Source organism: Cynoglossus semilaevis, chromosome 2 (assembly GCF_000523025.1).
Source record: "Cynoglossus semilaevis isolate Cse_v1.0 chromosome 2, Cse_v1.0, whole genome shotgun sequence".
Lineage (NCBI taxonomy): Eukaryota > Metazoa > Chordata > Actinopteri > Pleuronectiformes > Cynoglossidae > Cynoglossus > Cynoglossus semilaevis.
Genome location: NC_024308.1, coordinates 15,831,283 through 15,843,251, shown reverse-complemented (window position 1 = coordinate 15,843,251; position 11,969 = coordinate 15,831,283). Strand labels below are relative to the sequence as shown.

At 38.6% G+C, this 11,969-nt stretch overlaps 1 protein-coding gene and 1 long non-coding RNA gene across 4 annotated transcripts in view; both read left to right on the top strand.

Moving 5' to 3' along the window:
• LOC103399967 (uncharacterized protein C1orf21) overlaps positions 1-10,411 on the top strand; it is a 43,539-nt gene extending 33,128 nt beyond the window's left edge. For 2 of the 3 annotated variants that reach the window (XM_008338627.3, XM_025054050.1), the window contains exons 3-6: positions 4,148-4,233; positions 6,749-6,816; positions 7,869-7,929; positions 9,078-10,411. In XM_008338627.3, coding sequence (XP_008336849.1) covers positions 4,148-4,233; positions 6,749-6,816; positions 7,869-7,929; positions 9,078-9,131 — 269 coding nt within the window. In that variant the 3' untranslated portion in view covers positions 9,132-10,411. Of the gene's footprint in view, positions 1-4,147; positions 4,234-6,423; positions 6,698-6,748; positions 6,817-7,868; positions 7,930-9,077 lie in introns of those variants that run through there. The other variant, XM_025054051.1, reaches the window with a different exon arrangement.
• Positions 10,412-11,152: 741 nt separating this feature from the next.
• Positions 11,153-11,906, top strand: LOC107990055 (uncharacterized). Its single transcript, XR_001761597.1, has 3 exons — positions 11,153-11,198; positions 11,503-11,611; positions 11,695-11,906. It is a non-coding gene; the product is annotated as an uncharacterized LOC107990055 (long non-coding RNA).
• Positions 11,907-11,969: the final 63 nt, after the last annotated feature.

The window sequence follows — 11,969 nt, the reverse complement described above, 5'->3', positions numbered from 1 at the left end:
ACTTTCACCGTGGATGTGTGTGTACATTTCTGTATCTTTGTGTATCTTACCTTTTTTTTTTTTTTGCCCACTCATTTAGACTCTGGCCACTTACTCTAATTCATCCTCCTGCTCTCTACTCTCTCTCAGGCACAATACCCGGAATAGGCTGAGCTTAATTACACAAACGGCGGAGGACAAAAAGGAAAAATAGCAACGCTCTTGACAACGGCGGGCTCTTGATTTGTATGGAATAATTGCAGCCACGAAGATTAGAGTGTGCCATGCTAATTCCACTGTTAGCTTTTAGCAGTTGTGATTTGAGAGTACTAAACAGGAATACGCACTTCACTTGTTGCTTGCTCAAGTCAACATCTACAGTTAATCGTATTGTAAAAAACATGATTTAAGGAGACGTTTGTGTTGGTGGTCTAAAGTGGAAACTGCTGCTGAATGTGCAAGAACTCAAGCCGCACGCGCAGTATTGACTACACTACAGTGATAGTCAGTTGGGCTTAGAGGAAACATCTGGTACTGCATTAAAAAATCCAGACTAAAATCCACCAACACCCGCAAAGTTTTGAGTTAGCCCTTGACACATTTTTTCTTACTTTCTTCCATATTAATTATTTATTGATTAATTATTCATACCATTAATTAATCCACAGCTACCATTGGATTGGAGTTTGACAGCCTGTATATAATAATAATAATAATAATAATAATAATAATAATAATAATAATAATAATAATAATAATAATAAAAATAATTCACATTTTGCTCAATATGCCAGGAAACCTTACAGATATATATTGATTATTTTTTATTTAATTATGTGAAAATACTCATTAATCTCTTTATATTTTACTTTACTTGCATTAATTCACCACCTTTATCTGAATTGTGCAACAGACATATTTTCTGGTATTGAAAATAGATGAAAATATTGGAAATTTCCCCCTAAGGTACATATCCAGATTGGCATAAAGAGAGCGTAGTGTTCGACTTTAAGGACAGTTTTAATCATTTTAATGTCTTACCCCAACTGCCATGCACCTGTTGTCAGCGTGTCATCTGTATATGTGTAAGTCAAAAACACCCTCTAATAAAAAAAAACAAACACATGCCCACATCCCAACATCGTGGTTTCTTCGAACAACTCTCCCTTATCACCTGTATTTCTGCCCGCTTGCCTTTGCTCAAGGTCCTTCTCTTTTTCAGAATTCTAAGAAAGCTTTGTTGTGCTACAAATTGTGCGGTTCCATAGTGCAGCGGTTAGCGTGCCTGCCTCGAGAGCAGAGTTAGATTCCCAGAGGAACTACATGCTTGATTGTCAATCCTTCTCTTGTAAGTCGCTTTGGATAAATGTGCGACTTTTGCACATCATGACTTCATTTAACCACTGAAGCAGCGTCGGTAATAAGACAAGTTTTAATTGAAAAAGCTGAGTCACTGTAAACCTTCAATATTTTGCACACTGACTGTGTCTGTACCAGGACCAGAACATCCAGTCTGCAGAGGCTTTACGTCACCCTGTTTATAAATTCTCTCCTTTTATTTACATAGGAGCCAACAGGAGTTACTTAACCACCATCTTCGTCATTATTCACTTTCAATCTCCAGCTACAGGACGGGTAGCTAGTGAGCATGTGAACAGGTCGGCTCCTGTAACGCGCAGAGGAAGTAGCGCTGAATGATGTCTTCTACTAACACACCGTATGTGCTGTATGTTTACCGAGCCGAATGGAGCTCGGCGAGTCTGTGTAATGTTAACGAAAGGAAAGCGATGTGCGCACACATCGTTGGCCCGCGTGGCTGTCAGCATGTTCAGACAGGAGCCACTCTGCTCCGACTCGTTTACATTCCTGAGACAAACAACCGAAAACTAGCCGGTATTTCTTTGTCCTCCCTCCGTCGTTGTTCCAGTTTCACTCCTGAGGTGTTTTCTGAAATGATTCTCAATCTGCAGCATAAACCTAAAGTTGAGAGAAAATAAATCTACTCGAATACTGCATAGTGAGGAAGAGAACGGAGGCCGGGGTGAACCTTTTGCTGGCTGAAATTGCTGTGCTATAAACCGTTGGTTATTGTATGAGTAGAAAAATACAAAGTAGGCAACGGATAAGGTCGAGGGGTTGGCAGTACATATCGCAGCATAGCACAGCTGCAGCAGCATATCAGTAAAATGGCCAGTCAGGTAGTAAAGCATTGTACTGCAGAGGTGTGGTTCAGACTTACACAATGTTGCTCTGTGTCAGTGGGGTTTGACCAATCAGAGCTCCCTTCAAGTCTTTTACATCAATCTGTAAACACGTTTACCTAAACATTTCTGTCCCTTCGTCAAATGTCTCTATCATTTTCACGGCGACAAAAGGCAAAGAAAATGTCTCTATCATTTTCACGGCGACAAAGGGCAAAACAAAATGCTGTAAAACTAATAGTACTCAGTAGTCACTGGCTCCTGCATGCTAAAATATTTTGAAGTAAAACATCATAGTTTGGGTAGTAAACAGAGAGCGGTAGTAAACAAGTCGGAGTTTAAACCTCTTCAGGTAACTGCCGTAGTATAAACCAATAGAAACGTTAGAAACTCAGGTTTATATTTTGGAAATACTTGCTATATAAAATATTAATATTGTGGTTTTGGCTAAAGAAACACTATCTTGATGATATGTCTTCAGTCATGTCAACAGCCCGTGTCATATTTGGAAACTTAACACCACACATTAGTGAGCTGTGAGAGATCATCAGGTGCACCATGGGAAATAATCCAATTTACATTATTTAGTCTGAAAAATATTTTATTTATTCACTGCAAATAATGTATCTGTGTTTGTCAAGGTGACAGTGTCAGGAAAAAAACAATGAAATACTTTTGTCGTTTATCTTTCTTCAATTCCTGCAAGAATATCAGGGTTGTGTTTCACTAAACAGGTGTCTCACGGAGAAAGTGAATCGTGAAGATAGAAATGAAACTATATTTTATATATTGTATTATATTTTATGAGATTGAGCTAAAATATGGAATGTGATCTGTTGAAAATGTAAAAAAAACAAACCAACAACTTTCGAACATTTCCAAAGCGGACATTTTTCCAGAGTTGACTAAGATTTTTTTCTCAACTGTATCTACGCTAATATTAATCGTTTTAAATGTCTGAAAATGGCGTCTCATTCGTCATGCTTTTCAAAATCACCAATCCTAGTAGTGATTGGGTGAAGGCAGGAAACCCCAGGACGGAGAACCAGTCCACAATAGTGCCACCTATAGAGACAAGCAACCCATTGCACTTACACTCATGCCTATGGTTAATTTAGAGTCTTCAAATAACCTAATTCCCTTCTGCTTGACTGAGGGAAGAAACAGGGAAAGTTTGAAACTCTAAGAGTACTCTAACTACTCTACCACTAAGGGAGTCTGGAGTTTAGTCTGGAATTGTTCACTCAAAAAATTCAAAAAATAATTTCAGCACTCTTTAAATAAAGGTTTAATAAATAAATACAATAAATACTTTTTTAAAATGAACTTTGAATCATTGCTGTTTATAAAGCGGTCAATCCTTAACCTAGACTCAACATCAGTTTGTGTGTTTTTGTGTGTTGTTTTTCTCACCTAAAAGTGTCACAAAGGATTTTACCAAATATGGTATTTTTGTTGTTTCATTGATGCATTTAAGGTGGTATTTTCTGGCATTTCTGTCCTGTTGATGAATATAACACTGCTGCATTGTGGGTAGTAAGACTATGTCATAGTAACACTATGTCTCTCTTCTCTTGCTACTGTATCTCTTTTGCTGAGATGTGTTGTTGCTGTAGATAAAATGGAAGAAAAAAAAGTGAATCCCCCTCCTCCTCTTCCTACCACAGCTGCCATTCACGCTTTCTAAAACACTGTGTCAGCTCTTAGTAATTCGGTTAGAGGAGACAAATTAGAACTGGAATCAATAACAGAACAGTGGTCTTGGTTGAAGTAAAGCAGGGATTGTACAGAAAGGGGGATGACGGGGACATGGATTGTCTTTTTCCAGCCTTTCACGTTTCGCATTGACCGGTGGGATTTATGATTCATAAATATACGTTGTACATTTATTTGTTACGTCTCTGTTAAATCTGTGCTGTTCATCACACTCATTCCTTACCGTCTCACCACCCTCGCTTTCTCCTCAGATGAGTACAAGCTGAAAGGAGTGGAGGAGGTGAAGTACATGAGGGGAGAGGAAAATCGAGTGAACGCACGCAACCAGGAGAACCTGGTAAGACGACTATAAATCCACAGATGAGCAACAGCGGCTGACAGCCCGCTGTTCGTAGTCATAGTTCATCTATTTGAAGGGTCGCCGTCCTACGCACACGTCATGTTGTTTTGCGCACGTACGAAAACACAGATGAAGATGATTTACAACGCACGTATAGCTGAGGTGTGCTAACATACGTGGTGTTGCTGTGAATGTTTGAATGCAGCCTACAAAAACTAAACGGTTGTTTGTCACTGTGAATGTTTGAATGCAGCCTACAAATACTACAAATACTGGTTGTTTGTTAGAACAGTGGTTCTCAAATTGGGGTACGTGTACCATCAGTGGTACGCAAGCGCTCTCTAGTGGTACGCGGGGAAAATTCATATTTTCACATTTACACTTTCAATTGAATAAATGTGAACGATACCATGCACAATTAATACAACATTTAAACATAAACATCTTTCTAAACATCTCTCCTGTGTGGTGGAAGCTAACAGTGAAGGCCTATGCTGCTATATTCTAACGTTGGTCATCATGGTGGTACTCAGAGAGCTCCATGTTTTCTCAGGTGGTACAGAGTAGAAAAAGTTTGAGAACCACTGTGTTAGAACATTACAAAGGATGACCATATAATTTGAAGTCTTTTAATGTGTGCATAAGAACCAGTTAAGGCAAAGGCAGACGGATAAACCAGTAATCCAGACATTTAAATCATTGGTTGGAAATTGATCACTGACTTGATTCAAAGTCCAAGAACACAGAGGAAAGGGTCGAGGGGAGGATAACACAAGAGAGAACGCTAGTTCAGGCACGGGCAACAATTGTCCTAAAATTGAACGGGGGGCCGGGTCAGGAGCAGAAAGGTAGAGTGTTCGTGTGAACTAAGATAAATGACATGTAAAAGTCATGCATAAAGGCTAAAATGCTTTTATCATTTTTGACGCCATCTATTGGGAAAACATTGGTATTATAGGGAAAAAGCAGAAGTATAATGATAATATATATTAATTATATAATTTGAAAACGTTTTGGCGATCCAGATTAGGAAGCTGAATGGACCGCATCTGGCCCCCAGACCTTAGTTTACCCATGCCTGCGCTAGTTGTTTAACATAATCGAGAAAGATGAACTGGCAAAAAATGGTGGGGAAACTATGGAGACAACGTTGGGATTAGAAAGAGCGCCCCCTACCATCCATTGTCGTGTGATTATGAAGTCAAATTCACAAATGCAGCCAGAGCCCATGATGTCGTTGGCTGTGACCTGAGTCATAGCTTCAGTGCTGTATCCTTCACAGTGCACCAGATGCTAATGCCAAATACTCATAATGACGTAAAGGAGTTGCATGTGACAGTGTAGTACGAAGCAAGATCAGTTTCTATTTAAACAAATATTTTTGACATTGGCCTCAGATTGTTTACGTTACGAGTTAAGTTTACTTTTCAAATGAGAGGATTCCCGCCTGGCTGGCTGAAGGTTCAGTCCAAGTCCATTAGGTTCCCATTCCCAATTTGGGCTGTGTCAGGGAGGGTATCCAATTTAAAAGCGCTGCCAAATAACTATGCGCACTACTGCAGCGATGACCTCCAATGAAGGGCAAACTGAGAGAGGGCAAGCTTATCTTTTCAACAGAAATAAATTAAGTTTTTCTACATGGAAATCATGTTGAAGTGGTTGAAAAATATATATATTTTTTTTTTTACCTAAGTCTTACCCAGTCGAACAGATTTAAGACATTCAAATTGGCAGGTATATACACATAATAAACACAAAATAAAGGACAGAACATATAGTCCTATATACCTATATATATATATAAATATATATATACCTATATATATATATAAATATATATATACCTATATATATATATATATACATATATATACATATATATCTATATATGTATATATATGTGGGTGTGTGTATATCAAGGACAGAACATATAGTCATATATACTGTACCTATATATGTATATATATTTATATATATACATATATACATTTATGTGTGTGTGTATATCAACAAGTCCAAATATACAATGTCCAAATATCTCATAACCCATGCTCGGAAAGAAAGTCTAGCTAATGATTGGTTTTTGTTTAGTTCAATAGATAACGTCAGCGACTTTACTGTTTAAGCAATAGAATTGTTCCACTGCTAAATCGAGTTAAAACATCCTCATTTGGCTGCTCACTTCAGGGGTCACCACAGCCAGTCGTCTGCCTCCTCTCCACCCTATCCTCTGCCTCTTCCTCTTCTCCTCTTACCTGGCAGCTCCATCTCCGACATCCTTTGTCTGACGTATTCCCTGTCTCTCAACACGTCGTCATCTCTGCCACCTCCAGCTGAGTCACTGTCTCTAAACCACATTATGTCGCCAATGTTTCTTGACTACCGTGCGGTGCCAGCTGGTTGGGGGAGAAATAATTGAATATAGAGAACCTCAAGGTGTTAACCGTGAGCGTGGCTCTGTTGCTGATATAGATTGTTTCATTTTAAAAGATTACAAACCTGTGTGTTCCAGGAGAAAAGTAATGTACAGTACAAAGGCAAACTGCAGAAAGATGTCACTTCATCAAACATCAAGTCAAAGTAAGTGTCTCTCTGCTTTTTTTTTTTTTGTTTTTTTTTGTTTTTTGCATTTGTCTCCTGTCCCTGAATGCTTCTCTAAGAAAACTACATTCAGTAAAGTACCACGACGCACCGTGTCAATGTCAAATTAATATAACATTTCAACATAATACCTTTTAATTTTAATGTGCTGCTTTGTGAGAATGTTGAAGGTCAATTTATATTTAAATTTTAAGATAACTCAAATCATAAAATCATGACATTACTTTAGCAATAAAGTGACTATGAAGACACAGACCCCACCCAACCATTCAATCTGGAGTCTTCAAATGTTATTCATTGAACGTGTATATTTTTATCTGTACAAACCACTATATGAGTTGCTGCCACCTAGTGACTGGAGGCTTATCATTCAAGCATTACAGCAGTTGTACACTTATGTCCAGCAATATTCCATTGGAAAGCCCCTCACGCCCCCTCTGCACCTCATTGCGCCCCCTAGGGGGTCCACCCCACTATTTGAGAAGTACTGATACAGGTTTACCATAATAACTAACTTACTAAATTACAACATAGTTTTTATTTTCTTTTAGCACAAATGTTCTATTTGTTCTCGATTTGTTCAATTGTAGAATGTGACGAGGGTTAGATCCCTAAACGCATGAATACATAATATGCATTCAAAAATGATTGGGCTTCTAATGATTGACGTTTGATGTGATATCTATTGACTAACCAACCGTACGTGAATTTTAAATTCTTCAAATACATCGAATTTTTATTTTGTTACCAAAGACGTTAGCTTAAAATTCGCTTGACACGTGTGATTTGTGTCTGGTTTTTGTAAGTTTGTGTCTTGTGGATGGCCTCTGACTCTGTGTGTTTGAGTGTGTGTGTGTGTGTGCGTGTGTTTATGTACACTGTGGGGGGGGTGTAATGGAAAATTCTCATGATGTATTTCTTGCCTCCCTCGCTTTCTCTTCCTACTCCCTCCACATCCTCAAACTTCCTCTCTCCACCACCTCCCCCATCCTGTCTCCCTTCCTTCCCATTTTGTTCTTTCTCTCTCTCAGTATTCACTCGTCGGAGAGCCAGCAGGAGTTTTTTAGGATGCTGGATGAGAAGATTGAGAAGGTGAAAAAAAAAAAGTGTAAAATGATGTGTATATTGTAAGCCTTTTTTTAATTTTTTTATTTTTTATACACTTAAAAGATGTAGATATTTAATTTACCAAAAAGCTCAATTTACAAAAATATTTTCAGGGTAAGGAGGTAATGTTCTGAACATGTATAGTCTGCTTTTATCATTAATAAAATAGTTTTGAAAATTATAAATGTTGCTCTAATTTCCACTTTGGTTGCAACCGTTACACCTTCATATTTCTTCATTTTCATTAGCCTAAAAAGAATGGAAAAAATATGACGTCGTATTTAGTATCTACGTATAATGCTACAATAAATAGGTTTTTATTAACGTTCTTTGGAACCAATAAACTCATATTTATTCATAGTCCACAGTCTATTCAGTGTCTCACCCAGACTGCGATGAGGATTGTTACTAAAATATCACATTTCCAAATCGTTGTTGTGTTAAAAAGGTACTGAAAATTCCTGCTCCCTAAAACACGGGACCCAGACCGGAAGCGAGTCGTGGATTATTAGGCAACAGGGGCGAAGAATTAATTAAATAGTTTAAGACTGTTTTGTTTTAATTATTCTTCCAGGTCTTTTATTTTGAAAAAACAAAAAAACATTTCCTCCAGGGCGTCAATCTCAGAATGAGTTACCTGTTAATCCTCCTAATGATTCTGCTTTATGATAAACACATAGCCGTTAAAAAAAAGAGAAAGAAATGTAATCATTTCACATATTCTGCGGAAAAAAAATTGCATTATTATTATTTATTTATTTATTTATTCATTTATTTATCCTTTTTGCCGTTTATTTCCGTTGAATATGCTTGTACAATGTAGTGGTTTTTACTTTAAAATGAGAAGTAATACGTGAATATGTGAGTACCCAAAAGATTAGGTAACAATCTGCTTCAGTGTTTTTTTTTTTTAAATGATTAATGATGGACACTTTTAGACAAACTGAAGGAGAGAGCATCACCCCCTGGTGGAATTGTGAATTAATGAATTTGACATAATTTTATGGAGATCACTATAGAACCAAAGCCACTACATTATCATCCAGATCTATTTCACAAGGAACTTTAAATGGGGAATTTGAAAGCAAGTAAGTTTAAAGATGATAAATAAATCTTGTCATATTTTTCTGCAGGGGCGAGACTACTGTTCAGAGGAGGAGGAGGAGGGGGAGGAGGAAGGGACATAGCAAAGAGGTCCCCCGGAGTTCACCACATCAGAGAGCCTCACTGTGTGCCTGAGTGTGTGCATGTGTGTATGAAAGAGTGAGAGGACACTAAATCAGTGTTGTACCAGATTGTGTGATGCCTGGACATGGAGGTGTATGTTTTATGATATGGCAAATATAGTATATCCATCACAGGTAAAAGTGTGAGAATTCATAGGCGAGAGAAGAGAGAGAGAGAGAGAGAGAATGGGATAAAGAAATTGTTCTTTTGAGACTCCAGCCCTTCTCTGTACGCACTTCGTTTCTGCTTCTGACAAGGCCGAAGGAGCAAAGAGATGAACACATCGTCTGACAGATCAGACAACCGCTCTACGTACATGCGTACCTCCTTACCTGTCATCCTTGTCTTTCATTGCCCGGTTCTAAATATTTGAAATGGATAAAGAAGGCCAAACTATGGACGTTGTTTGTGGGAAAGACCACGAGGGCAAACAAAGTGGGACAGAACAGAGAGAAAACAAAGAGCCTGGGGGTGAAGAAGATGCTGAAGGCGTATGATTTACAATACTTCGCCTGGATCCATGTACAACTTTTGTCTCGCTTATGTATAACCAGAGCCGTAAAAAGCACTAAGAGAAATGGGTGAGTGAGGCCGAACAGAGAAACTGGGAAAAGTGTGAGATATTTTAATAAATGAATAGAAGCCAGGTGGTAACTTAGAAAATGTCAAACTCCTCCCGCCTACTGAGGGCAAAGACACTGTAGTTATTTTTATTTTTTTGTTCTGCAAGAAATTGTTCACCTTTAATTTTCTATTCCTTCGTTTGTTTGTGGACACTATTTTTTTTTTTTTTTTTTTGTCATATTATCTCTTCAGCACCACAGCAGACAGGTTTAGGCTGTGTCTCAACCCATTCTGCCCACATCTATATACGTACACATGCTGCTGCACAAGTACATGAGGTCTTTTAATACATATACATTACAGTAGCGTGCAGTCAGACTTACATCGGGAAAACGACTCACACACACCATTCACATTTTTAATTTATCCGTAAACAAGACATGAGCACTAAATACGTTTTTTCACATTGTTTAAGTTTTTTTTTCTCTTTCTTTTTTTTGCACTTACAAACATACTGGCAAAGACATACGAGGGCACCGATGCAGCAAAGATGAGGAAGAGTATTGAAACAGAACTGATCACTTTTTAAAATGCCATCTTCAGTATACTGGATTCTTCCTGTTTTATTATTTTGAATACGTTTTTCTATTAAAAATAAAAACAAAGAAGTTCTAAAGTTGGATGTTGTCTTTATATACTATATATATATATGTACAGTTCGTGTATTTGTGTGTTTATTTGAGACTAAGCTCAGTAAACTTGTGCCGTTATGCTAGTGTTCTCCATCCTTGCTTGTTTTGGGATAGGCTCCAGTTCTGACCCTGTGACGCCATGTAGAATTTAATTCATTATTTTCTTTTTATATTTATATATTTATTTATTTTTGTATTATTTTTTATTATTCAATCTGTGGAGCCGAAAGAGCCGAGCCATTCCCATCACCAACGCAAATGAAGATGGCAAAAATTAATCGCCGCGACATCCAATCAGTGACGACGTTATCCCGACGTCATCTCACTGAAAACAAAAATGGAGGAAAAACTTATAAACGCCGTGTGTGTGTACACCTGGTCCTGTATGACACCGACGCCATGTTTTACCGGTTCCGAAATAAGAAAGAAGAGGCGTGGGCTAAAGTTAGCCAGGAGGTGGCGCTCTCTGGTAGGTTGTGACACTATATGTGAGTTGTTTTACCACGTTGACGTCGTTAACGTCAGCGTCTGATGGCATAGCAGATTTTCCAATGCTAATTTTGCAAAGTGTGTGTCTGTCTGTATGTACGTGTGTTTGCAGTTGAGCTGTGTTGTAGAAAACGGAAGAGTCAGCGGGACACCTGCTTGAAAGAGAAAAAAGGAAGGAGATTCTCTGCGTTCCTGACTTTCCTGTAGCACCATGGGTCGGGGGTTCGAGGGAGACTGGAGACTGGACCGCAGAGAATAATGAAGTAGCAGGAGCTTATCACGGTATAAAAGACACAGCTGTAGGACCGTAGAGAATACTGAAGTAGCAGGGGCTTATGACGGTAAAAAAAAAAGACACAGCTGTCATATTAATATCACAGTACGTGTAAAAACAGTTTAAAAACTTAGTAGACATGTTTGTTTGTGTTTCACAGTACGTGTAAAAACAGTTTAAAACTTAGTAGACATGTTTGTTATTGTGTGTATTGTTTCTGTTTCATATGTTGCCATTATATTACAAATTATGTATTGGTTAAAACTACTGTATTTGCATGACGACTGTTTTCTACCTTTGGACCAATCCCAGAGTGACAGTGAGGGCACATCTCCTGCTGCTGCTCCTGCTGCTGCTCCTGCTGCTGCACCAGCTGCACCTGTTGCTGCTGCTGCTTCTCCTGCTGCTGCTTCAGTCAGTGGTATGTTTTGTACAAAATGTGGATTGTGTGTACTGTCACAGACTATCACTGACTGAATGTTGTGATGTCGCTTTTTTATACAGGTGCACTGAGAGGGAAGAGGAAGAGAGAGCATGAGATGGACGACTGGGAGCGAGAAAGAACTCACAGGGAGAGGCCAATAGAGGACCTCCTCATTCAGAGGCTGCGGTGCCCACCTGCCTCGCCCCCTCCGTGAATCGAAGAGGAGAAGTTCCTCTTAGACCTGGCTCCTTCCCTCCATAGGCTGCCAACCCCACAAAGGGAATATGTGAAATTGCAAATACAAAAAATAATACTATAATAATGATACGACGCGACCCGGTGACAGATAAGCATA